The sequence below is a fragment of the Alligator mississippiensis genome, chromosome 9 (genome assembly GCF_030867095.1).
Source record: "Alligator mississippiensis isolate rAllMis1 chromosome 9, rAllMis1, whole genome shotgun sequence".
Taxonomy (NCBI): Eukaryota; Metazoa; Chordata; order Crocodylia; family Alligatoridae; genus Alligator; species Alligator mississippiensis.
In genome coordinates this window covers 60,243,877-60,262,710 of record NC_081832.1, presented here as the reverse complement: position 1 = coordinate 60,262,710, position 18,834 = coordinate 60,243,877, and the positions used below count along the sequence as shown (strand labels likewise).

Below are 18,834 nucleotides of genomic sequence, written 5' to 3'. Positions count from 1 at the left end.
CAAAGTCTTTCACTACTAAGTAGCTGGCTTAAATTTTATCAACCCAGGTTGGCTGAAAGCAAAAGCCAGTGCCATCTGCTGGTGGTCTGAATGAAAGGAGCTAAGGGTTTTCAGTCCACTCAGATCACAGGTCCTTTGCAGGCAACACTGCTTAAAAGAAGAGGCAAGGACAGAATGGCAATGGACATGGAACCCACTCCTCCTGAGAGGTGCTCTCTGTGGGTTGTGGGCCCTTGCCTTTAACTATGCTGTCCCTGTCATTTGGAGGAATAGAGATCCATTGTTTCCAAAGCCAGTAGGACGATGCTCTTCAGTTAAAGCTTTCTAGGTTTCAGTCTTGTTCCTTCCCATCTTGGGGAAGGACAAGACCACCTACCCACTGTGTGTGTGACCAAAGTGAACTGACAATGCAACATTGTAAGGCCAAGTCTGTTTCCTTGTCAGCTGCACTCCCCTCCCTGCCCAGCATGTATCACCATCCCAGTGGCATCACTCAGAGTGTACTGTTCTGTGCTGTTCAGAGATTAAAAGCAACCTTCTTCCACTCTCCTGAGACAGCTGGAGGCTACAAGAGGGCTTGCTAGTGCACTTTCTTCACACTTCCATTCCCTTCTTGAGGGACAAGAAGTGGTGACCTTGCAGTAGTTGATGAGACCATTGGTAACTGAGCATCCTCACTAAGATTTAATAAAATGTGGTTCAACCCACTTGGGGAGTATGGTACTCCTAATGGGAGTACAGCTCACATTAATGATTCACAGCGGATCCTAACATCCTAATAGAGGCTCTGTATTTTATAAGTCTTTGAGCCTGGGAACTTGCCTTTGTTGAGACCAAGGCTCGGCAGGTCAGAAGGCCCTGTGCTAGGCTTCCTCAGAACAGGAGTAGAGATGCTCAGTGCAACCAGTGCTGGCTGCCAGTCAGCCAGTGGCCGAGTTGCTCACCATACAGGGGGCTTAGCAATATGACCTGCTTTCCAAAATGAGCCATCTTCCCACCTTCTAACAACGGGACCTAATTCACACACGTGAGACTAGCATATGCGGGTGCATTGTCTACAGTCCTCACACTTGCAGGTGTGCACCACCAGTGTACAGGCTTTTACCAGATGCTGGTTTGTATGCATATGGAGTGAGGGACATGCACTAATTCCTTTAGCACAGCCTTCTTCCCCTTACCCCTGCAAGAAACGGGGGCCTTAAGTGCATGTCCCCTCAACACCACTTATTACAATAACTGGACAGGAACCATTTGTCCACAGTGGGATTTCTGCCCCTAGCCAGCATGTTTCTGCATGCAGTATGTTGGTATAGTAGGTGAACAGCTTATTGGAGCCAAGTCTCCTCACCAGAGCTTCTCTCTCATGTCTCTGAAGGTGGAGGGTCTCCGGGACAGAAAGTCAAGGTTTCTCCAGGCTCAGAGCCGGAGCTGCACAGAGCTGCACAGGCACCTCACCTCCACCACACACTGCCCACAGACCAAAGCCACCTGGCCACCAGACACATGCCAAGGCAGCAGTGTCAGCAGCGTACCCCAGAATCCCTATGTCCATAATGAAGATGACAGTGACACAAGTGAGGACTCACTGAGCTCCGGTGATGCCACAGTGATGATACTGTCCCCTGAGGATGGCACCAACAGTCAGTTCTGTGAGAAAGAGATGCACTCAGTGGTGGAGCTCATCCGCTACATGCACACCTATTGCCTTCCTCCAAGAAAGCTGCCCATTAGAGACCCTGCAGATGTGAAGCACCAGCACTGTAACAGCCCCTACAAGAGAGCAAAGCCAGACTGCCCTTTGCAGACAGCTTCCCACTGCAGCCAAGAGAGCTGGACAACCTGCACCTGGGAAATAGGCAGCTACCAGAAGCCCAGAACCTCCTCATTCTCCATCCTGAAGGAGCTACTGTCCAGGGACATTACGTGTGATGTGAGCAAGCCATACAGGTTGGGCAAACCTGTGTATGCCTCCTGGACCAGGCCCTCTGGCTCCAGGTCTCCAGGAGCTCCTGCTCAGGAAGCTGACACCTCTGTAGGGACCTGTAAGTCCAAAGTCAAAATGCCAGTGGAGAAGACAGAGCTAAGGCAAAGCCCCAGGGCTGAGCCTGAAGCCAAGAAAGAGACTGGCAGCCCAGAGGACGAGGCCGGGAAACATGTAGTTCCTACAGCCCAGCCACCCCCAGGGAAGGCAGGCCGGAAGCAGGAGAGTGCCATTTATGCGGTCCGGCGTTCCAAGAGACTCAACCCAGAGCTGGGCCACTGGCTTTCATTTCTTGATGAGCCCTCCCCAGAGCCTTCTGGCCCCAGAGATGCAACAGAGAGCTGGGTGCAGGATGCTTTTGCCTTGAGGGAGCCTACACTGTGCCCAGCATTGGAGAACTTTGATACGGAGGCACCAGCTGCAGAGGTGGAGGTGGGCAGTATGGAGGAAGGGGACAATACAACTGAGACCCACCGAATGGAGCCCCCGAGGCCCCTGCTGGGGAGCCCAGATGAGAAGGACATGGGTGAGATGGATGAAAACCGGTCTTGTTCACTCTTAGATCAGACAGGTAAGGGGGAGCGAGAGTACGAGGGAGTAACTGTGAATTAACTGCAGAAGTGGCTTGATGCCTACCTGGCTGGGGTCATTTGAGCCCAGTTTTCTTCCTGCCCAGGCAGGGGGTCAGACTTGAAGATCTACAAGGTCCCTTCTGACCCTACTTCTCTGATTCTCTGATCTGTCTGGCACCACCTACATTAATTCCCAGCTGGGACCTTGCTCATGTCATCATTCCCAGTCTACAAGATATCTGAGCAGCTTAACATAGGTTAGTCTGGCATACTCTGTTCTAAGCACTGACATGGCGCAGCAGATGCTGCAGTCTCACTGGTAGGCAAAGCACCTGGAACCCAGCTGGCCCTCTGAGTGACACCAGGGAAACTTTGGGTGTGGGAACCAGTAGACAGAAAGCCAGTTTGAGTATTTGATTACTTTAAATCTAGGCAAATTGCTTCCCCATGCTCTGCCTCATTTCCTTCACCTGTATTAAGGAGATAATGATACGTATGTTGATCTCTGGATTTCTTATCCAAGTCACAGAGAAGTAGTCTCCCTTGTGCAGGGCTAGACTGCAAACCAGGGGCTGAGTGAGATATAAATACTCAGAAATCCCATGTGCCCTGCCTCATCTCTAAGCCCAGACTGCCTCCTTTCCTCCCAGGGGCAATCCAGTTCATTATGGCAGGAATGCAATTCACTCAGTAACCCTGCTTCTCTCTCTCTCTGTCTTTCAGAAACACCCAAGTGTCTTGCGCTGTCCTTGACACAAACGTAAGTGCAAACTAAACACCCCTCAGTGAAATGTATGCATGCTGGGGCCAGGCTGGCTCAGCAGATCTTGAAAATGAGCATGAGCTCACCCTGACTGGGGACACACATTTTGATTCTCAGACTAGATGTCCATTAACAGACAGGCTAATAGGGGATGTGCAGAAGGGAAGACACGTCACAAACTGTGGCCTTTGTTTGTTGCATAATGGCATCGCATCAGGCCTTCAGACTCGGGGCAAGCTATTCCTGCCTGCTAGGGAGAAGGCAGGAAGGGCATCTCCTCTTCCTGGCACTGGCTGGAGTTTGCTGCTAGCTGCCTGTTCCTGTATCTCCACTGGGTTTCTAGTCCCTCCAGGCATTGCCTTAATTTGGAGAGGCTCAGAGTTGCCATGCTCCTTGAGTTGCATTCCCTCATCTTTTTCTGTATTTGCACGTGTCCTTAGGCTAGGTTTTTCAGCACCTGACTAGAGTGCTTTTTTCTCTGATGTGCGTCTTAACACCCGCCCACCTCTAACTTTCTTCTCTCTAGTGACACTACATTTGGGAAGAGGAACTTTGAGCAAGTGCTAACTGTAGAGCTGTGTGGGACAGCAGGTAAGCCATTCATGTAAAGAGGCCATGCTCCCTTCCCTTTGTTGTTCGGATTCCCTCAGGACATGTGGGGGAAAAGTCCGACCCCAAGTTGTCCAAGCTGAGATGGCTTACTGGGCATACATGGGTGGTTTCCATCTTAACTCCTAAGGGAGTGGTGAGGTCAGCACCACCTCCATCCCCCTTTGACTCCCAAGCCCAAAAGGCCAGGTACCATTTACAACTAGGTTGTGTGGGGGTAGCCTTCATGAGGATCACTTTGATCTAGCTTGTGCTGACATGACACAAAGTCATACTGCCTCAGCAGGAAAACTCCTCAAAGGGTTTTACTCTTGTGGTTTGTTGGGGGTTTAAGGTCTCACACCGCCTACCACACCGCCATACAAGCCTGCTGAGGAGGACCTGTATAAGCCAGACATTCATCATGGGCCAGAAAAGGAGAAAGCAGCCATCCTCCCTCCCCTTCTGGGGCCAAGGACTGCCGCAGCAGACACAGCGACCTCCAGGAGACTCCTGAAGAAGCACCCAGAACAGACAGAGCTCTATGCCCACCTGAGCCGCGCTGCTGTGCGTCCTCCTACCCTAGAGCAGCAGGGAGTGCTGAAACGCCCATTTTCTCGCTCTTTCGGGGACCACGACTACTGCCAAGTAATGAAACCCGAGGCTGTGCTGCAGCGGAAGGTGCTGAAGTCCTGGGAGCCCCTGAGCCACACAGCAAGTGAACACAAGCGAAGGGTGCCAGATACACATTACCAGGGACTTGTCCAGGGCAGCAAGGAGGAGAATGGCCAGGCCTTGTGGAAGGAGGGTACTAAACAACTTAGAGACCAGGAGATCAGAGCCAGCTTAACCAAGCACTTTGGCTTTCTGGACAGTGCCCTTGAGGATGAGTATCTGACCTGCAAGACCCTTGATTATGATACCGTCTTCGAGGACAGCTGCAGTGAGAGCGGGTCCCTGGTAGAGGAGGAAGAGGAGGAAGAGGAGGAGGAGGAGGAGCAATGGGAGAGTCCACTGGAATCCAAGTTGTGTCTGCGGAGGAACCCACTTGCCAGGACCAGTATACACCACTGTTCCCGGAGCAGATCCAGTTCCGGGTCTTCATGCTGCAGGTCCAGGTCTCCAGCAAACAGACGGGCCTTCAGGTAACAACTGGGCAGCTGGCAGGAAGGGAGGGATGCAGTTGTTGGATCCTAACTCACAAGCTAGCCACAAGTGAATAGAAGTCCCTGGGGGGGCTCTTATTTGGGCTGGAGGAGTGGCTGGTGAATAGCATGCCGGAATGGGCTGTCTACTCCACTTCTGCTGCTGTGGGGCAGGTCACTCCATTGGGAAAACAGAGGCATGGAGCCATCTGTCAAGTGAGGAAAATGCAAAATGCTCCATACAGCACTGAGATCCTCAGCTGAGACGCAGTGGCTGTAGACAGGCTGAGTGTTGTTTGTCTCCTATCAGTATTATGGACGTGAGGACCCCACCCTCCCTGAGATGAACACCCAATGAAAATACTACCTTACAAAACTATCCTACTATTTTCTAAAGGCTCTGCCCTCCCCCATGGACTAAATCCAAGCAATCACTGCCACAGGCTACACAGGTGTTCAGCATCTAACATCAGCCCGAAAATACCAGATGGTTCAGGGTTAGCTGTGAATGCCTTCACAGTGCCAATTGCACATTGATCTGAGTTCCTTCCAAAAGTCCAGCCCAACAGCAAGAAAATTCCCATTAATTCACCTCCCTGGTTGATTCTGTACATAAAAAAAATCATGAAAATAAATGGCACTGCATCACCAGCCTCTTAAAATTGCTGAGCTAATGCTTGACCTGTTTGAGTTAGATGGTAGAGAGGTTATGGTCAGTGTTTGGGGCGGGTAGGACTGTTCCAGGGAACAGGAAATTATGCTGTGTCTTAAATGCTAGAACAAGTCCTAGAGAAGCTCAGTTTGGTTTGGAAAACCAGCTCCTTCCCTGGCTGCTCCACACCCAGCTCCAGTGGAACCAGCTCCACCAGAGCATCCTAAGTTGTTTGTTCAAAACTGGTGCCAGATCCTGTAAACTCAATTGTGTCTCATTTTCCTTTTGCTTTCCCAAGCCCCCTGGCAAGACCCTCATCCATCCAAGGTTCAACCCCTCTTTCTTGCTTGTTTATAAACAGATGTGAAAATGGTGAGCAATGTCAAGGTGGAACTGCGAGCCGGAGCCAGATGGAGAAGAGGAGAGAAAAGGCCATTGTAAGTGACCTGTGAGGCAGAAGCAGCATGACTTCCAACAGGAGCCGGCAGCTTCATCCTGCTGCAGCCCATTTAAATGTTCAGATAAAGCCCTTCACAGACCTCCATTCATCTCGTGCTCCAAAAGTGAGATGGTGGAGTGTATTGGCCCTGACTTCAGCAACCCTTGGTGCAGAGCCAATTTTAAACAAGGGTATAGGAAAAAAAATAAAGTGGAAACAATTGGAGATTGGCAATACACAGAGTCCTTGGCATGGGAGGAATCCAGAGCATCCTATGTCAGGGGATACAGTTCACTTGGAATTAGCAATTAGAGTTGGGAATTTGGGGAATACCTGAAATTGCTATGTGATTATTAAGCTAAGCCTCACTGCACATAAAGAACAACAGATATGCATGGAGAGTCTGCATGTTTCCATGTGTGGAGAGAGGGAAATGTATTGCTCTTCTGTATTGCCTTGTTCTCTCTCTCTTTCTCTCGCATGCACACACATGTAAAATTCCCAGCAAGTTTTTCTCAGGAATACTCAATAACATTCTTGTACTTCCACAAGCAAAATCTGTAAGGGCTGAAGGAATAGTAAAAAGAAAGAAAGAAAAGAAAATGGAGTGCAGAGGGATCACATATGTTCTGAGAGAGCTGCTTGCCCAGAAGGGCTGTGTCCCTGCTTTAGCTTGGTTGATGGTGCATGTGCTTAGAAATATGACAGCACTGTCCAGCATTGTGACTCACCAGCATCCATCAGCATAGTGCCAAGATGGTAGCAGGGGGAAAGAGATGAGGAAGGTCTGGGAGGAGGATACACCTAAGCAGTGTTGGTTGTGTTGGCACAGAATGAAGGCCGGATGGTGTACATCAGAAACCTATCCAGCAGCATGAGCTCCAGCGAGCTGCAGAAACGCTTTGAGGTGTTTGGCGAGATCATTGAGTGTCAGGTCCTGACCAGGAAAAACAGGTATGTCTGCAGAGTGTTGCTAGAACCTCCCTCACTGTAGGTACAGAAGAAACTGAGCAGTAGAAGTGTCCTCCATGGCCTGAGCATGCAGGGTGTGCAGCTCATCTGGCTGAGGCACCCTCATGTTAAACTGGAACATATAAATGTGGTACTGAGCCCAGTGCGTACAGCACATCCCAGCACTTGAAGGGGTTAGCAGAACTGTCTGCAAATTCTCCTTGGGTGTGAATGTGTGGAGGAGGATAGGGGACTTGACAAAGTACCAGAGGTGAAGTGAAACACACTATACAGTTTCTGCACATGATGCAGTCAGTAAACTAAATTACACAAGATCAGATTCTGTTCCCCATATTTGGAAGGGCAATGGACATAGGCACCTAAGTATGATTTTGTTCCACCCCTGCTCAAGTCCCTGAAAAACAGTTAATTAAAATGTGGGTGGTGTATTGTCTTCTTCCCTCCCCCCTCTGCTTTTTTGTAACTAAGTCTTAAGGGTAGGATTCATAGATTCACAGAAGTGTAGGGCTGGAAGGGACCTCATGAGATCATCATCCTGCTCTGGGCAGGAAAGACTGCTGGGGTCAAATAACTCCAGCAAGGTGTGTGTCCAGTCTCCTTTTGAAGATCTGCTGGGTAGATGCCTGCACCACCTTGCTGGGAGTCTATTCCAGAATCTCATCACGTGAACCGTGAAGAAATTTTTCATGGAAGTATATCTAGTCTGAAATGTTCTTCTAGGACTTTATGACCATTGCTTCTGGTTTTCCTCTGGGGCGCTTTGGTGAATAGTTGTTTGCCTAGCCCTTGATACTCTCCCCGGATATATTTATAAGCTGCCACCAAATCTCCCCCAAAATCTTTTCTTTTCTAGGCTGAACAGTCCCAGATCTGTCAGTCTTTCCTCATATGGCTTGCTCTTCAGGTCTCTAATCATATGAGTGGCTCTTCTCTGGACTCTCTCAGGCTTTTCCACATCCTAAGATGATGGTGTGTTACAAAAATAGATGCCTTCATGGGCTTTCAGGGACCTGAACAGGATGGAATAGAATTGCACGTAAGTGCCTAACTCCACTTAGAAACCTAATAGGCATAATAGGATCTGGTCTCAAGCAGTTCTCAACTCCTGGGAAATTAGACACCTCCAATCCTCCTTCCTTCCTGGCACTAGTTTTGGGCCACACTGTTATTTAACCCCTAAAGCTAACTCAGAGGGGTTACCTGGCACAGTTAGACTGTGGCATTTTGAGCGTAAGGATGGTAGAGCCATGGGGTGCTGAGTGGAGGGAGTTAGGACTGCAGATAATCAAGGTGAGCTGGACCAAGCCAGCAGAGCAGGATGGAAAGGAAGTGTAGGGCCAGTCATTTCTTGATTGCTGTCATTTGCTCAGGGGGGATAAATACGGCTTCATCACCTACCGATGTTCAGAAGATGCCGCCTTATCACTGAAGAATGGTGCCTCACTGAGGAAAAGGAATGAGCCATCATTCCAGCTGAGCTATGGTGGTCTCAGGCATTTCTTCTGGACCAGATACACTGACTTGGGTAAGAAAGCAGGTGGGCCAGATTGGGGAGCCTTAGGGCAGAAGGAAGTTCATGACCCCTTTTGAAAGCCAGTGCCTAAATCTGTCAAACTGGGAGCCCTGCAGTCTACAGATCACCATCCTAGGAGAATCTAAAATTCCCATGTGGGTCACCTGCCAGCTCAGTCAGCCATTTGGAGACTGGATGCATTGCCCCAGTCAGACTTCCTTGGGACCTACAGTTTCTTTAGTCATGATGTAAAACCAGAGCCTGGATGCACATGAGCACTGGGAAATCTCTACATGTCAAGGAGCATGAGGGGAGGTTCAGAAGCACTTCTGGCTAAGAGACCCTGCCCTCTCAGGCTGTCAAGGGAGAGGCATCCACTCTTCAGAACAGAGACATAGGAATAGGCAACCTGAATTCTGGCACAGCTTGACCCTGCACCTTTATATGTAGTTTCTTAAGTTTTCTTTTCTTTAATGGAAAAATTCATCGTGTGGTGGAACCATATCTACCTTCAATGTGAGTCCTTAGCAGGGTTGGGAGCTTGGCACATACAGCACAGTCCTCCACCAACCAGGCTCACCAAGTAAGTAGCAGAAGAGAAAATCTGCTAACTTACATGTGGACCTGCCACTAGCAGCAGTGGAGACGCATTCCAGTGGGCTTCACAGCTATTGACAAGATAGCGAAGGAATGTTGCGAATCCTGGCTTCAGTTCCAGGCTTGTGGCAGAGCGTGTCCAGTGGTTACCAGCTCCTCTGCCCCTCCCCATCCTTTCCAATCCGTTCCTCATACCTTCTCCTCCGAGCCAGCCAGTTCCTCCATGCTGCCTGAGTACTGGCAGGGGCATCTTTGAAAATGCTAAAAAGAGTTCCTTTTAGTTTTGGCCTACAGAAGCGTAGAGCAGTGGTATACAACCGTGGGGAGCAGTGGCAGGAAGTGTCCTGCTGAGCCCCTGCATCCCTGGGCTGCAGCTTGCTCAGTGCAGACTCACTCAACAAAAAATTTACCTGCCTGTCTCTTAGCCAGGATACAAGTGAACTGAAAATGTTAGAGGCTCATCACATGTCCAAATTTGGACAAATTTTTGTTAGGCAGGAGGAAAAGGTCCAGCTTAATCCTTTGCCAAATTTCAGGCCCATCCTTCGAAGCATGGAGCACTTGGCAAAGTGATTCCAAGAAGTTTTCTTAAGGAGGCAAAACACTATGTTTCACTTTTGCTCTCAGAAACAGCCAAGCTGGTTTAGCTGAAACTTCCCCAAAAAATCCAGTCTGAGGCAGACATCCACCATGGGACATTTAGGTCCAAATGGTTAAAGTTTGTCAAAGTTCTAATCAAGCAGCAAAAAAAAAAGTGTATTCTAGTGCAAAGTGGTGAGCAAGCTTAACTATAGGCACTGCTAGTAGCCTATAACAGAAAACAAGTCATTGCCCAGGATTTCCAGGGAGAAATGCCTCTCCTTTGCTGAAAAGAGAAGGCTTTTTACAGGACATGGGAACCACACACTGTACCCTGTTAAAGCTAAGATAAATCAAGCTTCTTTATTGCCAGATTCATTAGGGGTTCAGGTAGAAACGGGGAGCTGTTGTCATATCTTTGGGAGAGTGTCAGTGGGTGCATGTATACGAGACACTTAAAGCGCAGTAGACTAATTCTGCTGCGCATTAACGTGTGACAGCAAAAGCCATGCTAATGCACTAATAAACAGTAGAATTCATCTACTGTGCATTAATGTCACTTAAAAGATGTGCCCTGGCACTACTGCACACTAGCACCAATTACTGCGCATTAAGTTAGTACCTGTTATTACATGTATGAAACTTAACACACCATAGTTACAGCGCATTAATGCATGTGTAGATGCACCCACTGTCTTTTTTTTACTGTCAGTTAAACCAACAGAAGCCTCAAATCCATCAGCTCTTTTGAGTAGGCAGCAGGACTGATTGTGGATCGGGGAAACTGGAATTCTCATATTCTAATCCCAGCTCCTGCCTCTAAGTCATGGGGGCAGCATGGCAAAGCTAGAGACAAGCATTCAGGAGACTAGGGTCCAGTTTTCAATTGTGTGGTGTGAGCCTGGGCAAAATGTATCACCTCTTTTCATCCTGTCTTGTTCAGCCTCCTTGGGGCAGGAACAATTTCTCACTGTGTGTTTATAGAGTACCTACCATACAGGACCCCAGTAGCTGAGGCCTCTGAACATAACTAATATAGTATCCTACGTGTGTGAGACATGGAGCCTTGGTGACCCTTTTTGATAAATGAGGACAACACCTGCTTCCTAGAAGGATGCTTTAGACCTTTAAGTAACAATATTGGACATGAAGAAAGCATTTCATTGCTGCACAATCCCTGCCGGTGCCCTGTGTCCCTGACTGTTGTGTTCTCTCCCTGCTCCCAACAGATTCCAATGCAGAGGAGTCCTCCCTAGCTCCCATGAAAAGCAAGTATGAGACCATGGATTTTGACAGCCTGCTGCAGGAGGCCCAGCAAAGCCTGCATCGATAACAGCCTTAACCTTGGAGGAACACCTCAATACCTCAGTCAAGGCACTTCCACTATGTTTACGTTTTCAAAGAAAAATTACTAAGTATCTGAAAAAAACGAACGAGCGAGAACGAGAGTACGCGCGAGAGAGAGACTGCTGTCCCTTCCAATCGATGTTTACATTGAACAAAGCTGCTTCTGTCTGTGAGTCCCCATGGTGTTGATGTCCCACTGCCACACATCAGTATCCTTGCTTCTGACTGGTTGTTCTAGGGTGAGCCTGTAAAAGCCTTCTGTCCACTACTGCCCCTCCCCATCTCTCCCCTCTTTCCCCAATGCTCCCGTCGTGGAGTTGCAGCTGTGTTCACCATAACATTTTTGTCCGTAGTGTGTGATGATGAAATTGTTAATTGTGAATAGAATCAGGATTATAAACTAATTTTTAATAGAAGAGAAAAAAAAGTATATACTTAAAAATGTATTTATGGCTCAGATGTACTGTAATTCAGATTTATTGTACCGCTTCCTTGATTTTTAACTATGCACTGTAATGAGGCATTTGCCGCTGAGCAGATGGAGTCAGGCCAGAAAGGTGCCCACAAATCAGTCTCCCAGCCAGGCTCTGCCCTCTTGAGTGTGGAGTGTCTAGCCTGGCACATTACTAGACTGGACCATTCTAAGGTCGGGTTTTGGTATCCCGGTTTGCTGTAGAAGCCATGCTTCCTGCCTACATGGCTGGGCCTGTTGGGCCCCCAGTCCTGCCCCAGTCATGGGGTTGTCTAGGCCTGCTGGACTATGAAGAGTTGAATGGTCTGGCACAAGCTGAACTGAAACTGCCACGGTGCTACAGTGGTGCAGCTTTGTAGGAGCGGGGGAAGGGGATTTACGAGGAATTAGTGATGGAAATCAAAGGGCCACCCAAGTCCAGCTGCCCAGTGACCTAGCATGGTTAAGTCATACTGGTTTGTGTAGCCAGTGAAATGCAAGAGAGTGATCTTGCCAGTATCAGGTCCAGGTGCCTCTAAATCATCATCTAAATGACCAGGTACCCTTAACAGCTGGGTTGACTGGGGGTGGCTTGTGCCACAAGTCCAGAGTGAGTCTAAACCTCACACCTCTGGAACTGTGGGAAGACAATTTCACCGCTTTGCACCAATGCTACAAGAATGTAGCATTAGAAAGCTATCAGACCAGTCGCCAAGGGGTTAATCTTTGCCAGCCACACTCTGGATGGCATCTGTCACCATGGGGTATAGGCACTGTCCTGCCTTCCGAGCCAGGGAGAGGGAAAACAGCAGAAGCCCAGAGTCTCCCCAGAAGGATTGTCCAAGGGGTACAGCTTGGTCACCCCTCAATACATTGGCAGGCACATTAATCCCACACTGGGGGAGGTCATGTCTCCACATTGATGATCAGCCAGAATCTCTGCCTAGCATTGCTGGCTACTCTTCTACTCTATCACGGGGATTTCTGAGCTAGGGCTAAGTGGCTTGTCTTTCTCACAACTGCTTCCACAATGTGCAAGGAAACTGGGGTGAGTTCTCCTGGCAGCAAGGGCAGAGACTGCTGGCACAGCAAGGGACATGGCAGCTAAGTTGAACAACCCTGTCCCATCCAGCACGCTGCCCTCCTCTGACTGGTACTGGATAAGCCATAAACCTACCAGTACAACCAGGAAGCTGGAAGATCCCATCACCCCCGCAACAACTCTTGGCCATTTCTTCTCAGCCCTTCCCACCTCCCAGGCAAGGCTTCCAACCGGCGGAGTACAGGTGGCAGAGACACTGCAGCTCTGCTGGGCACATGACTGCAGCTCTCGCCTCTGGTTTCTGAGACCTGCAATCTTGGGGTCCATGCAAGGCCAGTCACGAGTGCTGTGTTCAAGGTGTACAACTGTTATGTTCAGCAGCATCCATGGAGTTCTCTTGTACAATTTAAAGCCATTCCGTTTCCAGGAGCAGGGAGAGACAGTCCGTTAGAGAAAAGCGAGAGACAGGAAGCACTTCACAGTGGGGATCAAATACCTTTGCTGACTCCTCAAGCTGTCACCACATTTTTGGTTTGTTTTTCACATGCAGGAGAGACCACTGGGGTTCAGCCATCCCGTGTAGATAGAATTTAATAGCCTTAACTCTGCCAATAGCTAGATTAGAGTCCCATGAGGTCTCCCCTAGAACATGGCACTGATTTTCTGTTTTTTGGTAATGCTTCATTTTACAGGGCACACAACCAGCAGCTCAGTAATTCCCCAGGATCAGATGCTGAGTGCCTGCCTCATGCTGACTTGTACCTTACTCCACTGACTTCATAGGCATTTGCTCGTACTATGAGGTATGATTTACCATGTGGAGGGCACCAGAATGCAGTCCTATCCTACCTGGTTATCTCAGTTTTTTGATGCAGAGCCCATGGCTCTAAAAACTGCCAGTTCCATGGTAATTACCAATGAACTACAGTTCCTGAGGGTAGGTTTACTGAATCCTCATACGGCATATTCTTCATGCAATTTCAATCCCAGCCCACGGAGTAATTACAACGCTTTATGACCCTACTGTAAAATCTGGTCACGGGCACTTTCCCGGCTTCTCATCCCAACGTAGGTTACACAGGTAACACTGTCCTGGTTGGAGCATCTGCTATTGGCAATTGCCTCATTGTAGCTTTGCCTTTTTCTGTCCTAGTATTTCCTCACAACAATGATGTTTACATGTGATTGCTATAGAGCTTACGTAGAATGTATATAGCGACACATTAGGGTGGGTAGTACTGTCCTGTGCTGTGCTGTTTTTCAGAAAACGATCAATCAAAAATGCTAAGTGGAATTCTTCCATCTCCTTGCTCAGTACAAGGATGGATCAAAGCTCACAAGGCTGGCTTTGGTCACGGATGGAAAATGCATCAAACGTTAAGAATGTGAAAGGGTTGAATGCAGCTATTAGGAGATCTTTCCAGTACCTGGAAGGAGCCTCCTTCAGTGTGAATCACTCAGTCACTTCGCAAACATTGGTTTCTATACCCAGTTTTAAATCTCATATTGCTTTTATGAGGCTGGACTTCCTGAGTTGGCCACCAGCCAAGGAGACTTCTGCGCATCAAGTGAGGTACTCTTGAAGAGGAAGGAAGATCTCGTAATGCACAGAGCCAATCAGTACTGCAATCCTAGGATAGGAAGAAATGCAATAAGTGGTCTTCATGTTGCCTGAAGCCTATAAAATACTTTTGCGAGAAACTTCTCCAGGACTTATGCAATATGCACGCAGGTGCACAAACGCTCACATATATGGGTATGGCAAGGGCAGAGCACTGTGTCCTTGTGCTGCTGCTGGTGGCTATATGCACAGTGACTGCGAACCCAGCCTTGCTGAATGTAAAGCCAGAGAGGCTGGGTCTGGAATGTATACAGAGTTTACGCTAGTTAGCTAAAAGCAGTGCCTGCGGCTTATCTTCATGGCTGCTGAGGCCTGGATGTTGAACTTGAGAAGCACAGGTGTGAATATTCACTTCCTCTAATCACACACACTGGTTTAAGGTGAAAAAAAAAGGTTCCCTATTCATTTCTTCTTAAGCTTCAGTGGGCTGGGTGTGGTCCCAGGGAAAGGATTACATGGCATACTTGCCTGGAGGAGTCTGTGCTCTGCCCATGGGGCATGACTCCTTTATCAGGGGAACACAACACAGATCAGGGCATTGTGCAGCCCATTGACAGCCCAGCCACAAAGGTTCCTCTGCACGTCACAGGAGACAGGCGATTCCCAGTGTGGCGCAGATTGGGGGCCTCACCCACCAAGGGACAGAAACCAGCAGGAATCAAAGGCACTTGGCACCTCCCAGGACTGCGCCCCTAGTTTGGGGATGGGAATGGCATTCACTTGAGGAATGGCACTAGCAATATGAAAGGAATAGCTTTAAGTACCGCTGAGCCACTTCATGCACAGAGTGGGCCACCTAGCCCAGCAGGTCCCATGCAGGAGGAAAGAGGCTTATTCACTGTGCAGAGAGTGGCACTGTGCACCCCAACCAAGGAAGGGAATCCACCTCAGTTCAGCTTTCCTGGTTTCCTCTACCTGCTGTATGCTGTTTCCTGCATTTTAAAGGGACAAAGTCTTTTAAAGATTTTAAAGTCTCCTACTTTATTCCCCTTCTCTTTGCACAGTCTCTGTAAATCTCTTCCCTCCCCAGTAGTACCTATAATGCCAGCAACCCCATATGCGTGGGTAACCCTAGCCATAACAGCATCTAACGGAACAAACCATGCACCTAAAAGGGAAGGGGAGAAAATGATTTTCAAAAACAGAGTGTGGTCTCGAGGAGACAACATGGGTAAAAAAAAAAGGGTGTTACGGGTGGGCAGCCAGGAGGGGAATTTATTTTTTTAAATTATATTTATAGCTATATCTATATGTGTATGTATGGAAAATATGTAGAAAACCCTGTTGCTATCAGGAAGGGAAAAATATGACAAAGAGAGAAAATCACTATTCCCCTTTTTGCGTCCAATTGCCCTTCATAGTCTCATTGCTTTACAGGAGATGCAGCTCTCTGTTTGGGAGTCGAGTAGATTCCCATGACAACTCCTTGAGAGGAGGAACTGTTCTGAATGTCCGGGCTGGGGAAACACAGAGGACAGTGCAGGGTTGTAGATCTTGATGCTGCCCCTGGAAAATTTCTATCTCTAATTCCTACTCAGTGCAGCTTTCTGAGCTGCATTACCTCCAGGAAGTGAAAACGGCAGCTCAGTCCTTATGTTACAGTGTTAGTGTTAGATTTCTGCACTGGCCCATGTAAAGAAGCTTTACAGAACCAGCTATTTTTTGTACTGATTTTCTTTTTTTTGGAAATATGCTGAATCCTTAATATATCATTACCTGTAGCTGAGCCTTTACAATCTTTTGTTCTTAGCAACAATCATTCATCCCTGACAATCTTGAGCAATACAGAACCAAATAAAGCCTTCCGGTTTCCATTGCTCTTCCTAGACAGATGCTGGAATCAGGTAGCTTAGAAAGTCTGGTTGTAAAACACCAGGTGGCACAGTAAGGGGCATTATTTCTCTGAGAGCTAAACAAAGTTAACCAAGTGGGAGAGTGCATGTGCGCATATGTGCGTGTGTGTGTATCTGAGAGAGAAAGATTAAATTGATGCATTTCTTGAGAAAGGTGTAAGAATTTCACCTAAAAAGGGGCACATCTGCTTTGTTATTTATAATAAAAGTTAAATTCTACTTTTTTTTTAAAAACAAAAGGACACTGCTAATAATGATAAGGGTCCAATTCTGCCACCCCTACTCAGGATGAGTAAGTAGTATCTTACTACTCTATTTTACTCACAGAGTAAGCTGGAGGAGCAGGATTGAGCCCTCGGTGATTACAGATCTAATTTTTAGTCTGATGGTTTTTTTTAAATTGGTAGCGGTTTTTATATTTCACTTAATTTTCCCCCCCGGTTCCGTTTCATTGTGTCCTTATTTATGTAATATACTTTAACCTTAAAATGGCATGAATTCTTATGCCTTTCCTTTATTATTATTGTTATTATTATTTTTAAAAAGAGATTTATTTCTAGTGTGATTTAACTGTCTACCTTCTAAACGAGAGAACGTTTTCTTGTATTTTTACATTGTCAGATTCTATAGTTTCATAGATAATTTAACCAAATCGCTCAATGTATTATCTGTATCTATCCAGTGGGTATAAAAGTTCTATTTTAAATTGTGTAAATACTTCAGAACTGGCTTCTTTTTTCAGACTCCCCCTGCTGCGGGGTTTCTTGTTTACATCACAAAGACTGTAGAATCTCTACGCTCATGTACTGTAAATAGTGAAGTGATCTGCCTATAAATAAACTATAACATATACAATATAAAGTAAAAAAAAATCTGTCCCGATAATGCTTCAAGCTTATTAGTACAAGCCCACTTATGCATGTTTTCGGAGGAGATATTTTTACTGCAAAGGAATGTTTTCCTCGTGTGTCTTAAATGATTAATTTGAAAGCAAACCTTGTTTCTTCCTTCATGCCCACTTATTTAAGACGTAAAAATGTTTGTCTTAACAGTACATGACATGTACAGTACATGTAACAGTACATGGCATCGTTAATTTCTTTCACTTGCTGTTGCCACTGGAAAGAGTCGCATGTTCCTCCAGAAGGGGTTTCCTTTGGACACATTTCATTTATGTTGCACCTTCCCTTCTCTACATGGAGAAACTGAACAGCATCAGATTGGCATTTTAAACTGTTTGGTTTTTTTTTAAACCAGCACAAACCTCTGGGTGTGTACAGAAATGCTCCATGTATGTTCTACAGTGCTATAATATAGAGCATTTTTTTAGCACTATAGCACTCTTAAACATGACAGAAGTGCAGTGTTGGGGGGGGGGCGGGAGGGGAGAGCAGAGCCTTCTGAGCCTCCCTGCACTTTCCAGGGTAGGTGGCAGGGGGTGCTCCACTGGTCAGACATTTGACCACCATACAGAAATTATTTAAAATGCTGTAGGTTGCTAACATGCTGTAAAATACAGTGCTTCAAATGTAATACCTGATTTAACAAAGGCTGATTTAAACCACTGTATCCATTTTTAAAGTGCTGTATAGCTGTGCACTTCTGTTAAGTCAAGGCAGTAAAGCACTTTAAATGGCAAAAAAAACCAATATCTATACACACCCTCTGTGCAGATATTCTTATTTTGATTTAAGAGTAATTTACTTCAGTTTGTTCCTTTTGGCTACATCAAGCCAAACTGTTTAAAACAAATGTCCATACCTAGACCCACTGCATTGGTTTAAGAGACCACCATTAGTTAAATGGGTGCAAAACCATGTGTAGACAAAGCTTTAAGCTAAGACTCAGGATTTTATGAAGCCCATTCCATAGTGTGATACACCAAGGAAAGATGAGACACATTGGGCTACACAAGATGCTAACTGCGCAGGAGCCTAATAATACTGAGCGTGTCACAGCACAAATAATGCTAATATGCTACTGCGCAATAGTATTAGGCTACTGCACAGTTGCATCACTAAAAATGCATGTGCTGGCACTACTGCCCAGTAACTTGAGTTACTGCACATTAATTTAGTACTTGATTATACAAGTACTAAATTTAATGCACAGTAACCACCATGCATTAATGAACATGTAGCCACGTCCCGCGGGTCGTGGCCCCCCAGCCTTCAGATGAGATGTTATACTGAGGCCCTTCCCTGGTGGAAGTTGCAGTTGGGTGAGACTGTCTCACCCAAAAACTGATACAACAGAAAGACCCTCACTCCTTTCACTCAGAGCCCTAGGTGAGCCATCTAAAGCCCCATGCTACATAAATTATTCCTACGTGCACATCATAGCTTCTGTTTGACTTTGCTGTCACTGCCCATTCCCTTTGTAAGAAGGGTAGTTGACACACCACTCAGGAGGTGCTATAAACCTGATTGTGACCAGCAGTGGAGAGATTCCCATTACTGCTTTTCCAGTTTGCAGACCCTAGCCAATGAAGATCGTTAGTCTGTGTCCTAAACTCCACTCCGACTATGCAAGGCTTCAGTAATTCTCAATTTGTTCCTTGTTCCAGAATCAATCACTTCTAATATGAGTTCAGTATGTATCCTTGCTCTGTCCCCAAGACAGCAGGACTCAGGGATGAGAACACAGATACTTGAGAGACAAGCAAACACCAAAGTGGGACAGAGGGTAGATGACAGGATAATGCAACAATGTACAATAC

The 18,834-nt window shown here is 47.0% G+C and overlaps 1 protein-coding gene across 2 annotated transcripts in view; it reads left to right on the top strand.

Annotated features, from left to right (window-relative positions):
- Window positions 1-17,110, top strand: part of PPARGC1B (PPARG coactivator 1 beta) — an 87,483-nt gene extending 70,373 nt beyond the window's left edge. The window contains exons 5-12 of one of the 2 annotated variants that reach the window (XM_059733501.1): window positions 1,376-2,507; window positions 3,277-3,313; window positions 3,843-3,907; window positions 4,260-5,049; window positions 6,063-6,138; window positions 6,973-7,094; window positions 8,483-8,637; window positions 11,031-17,110. In XM_059733501.1, the coding sequence (XP_059589484.1) occupies window positions 1,376-2,507; window positions 3,277-3,313; window positions 3,843-3,907; window positions 4,260-5,049; window positions 6,063-6,138; window positions 6,973-7,094; window positions 8,483-8,637; window positions 11,031-11,134 (2,481 nt within the window). In that variant the 3' untranslated portion in view covers window positions 11,135-17,110. Of the gene's footprint in view, window positions 1-1,375; window positions 2,553-3,276; window positions 3,314-3,842; window positions 3,908-4,259; window positions 5,050-6,062; window positions 6,139-6,972; window positions 7,095-8,482; window positions 8,638-11,030 lie in introns of both variants that reach the window. The other variant, XM_014597509.3, reaches the window with a different exon arrangement.
- Window positions 17,111-18,834: the final 1,724 nt, after the last annotated feature.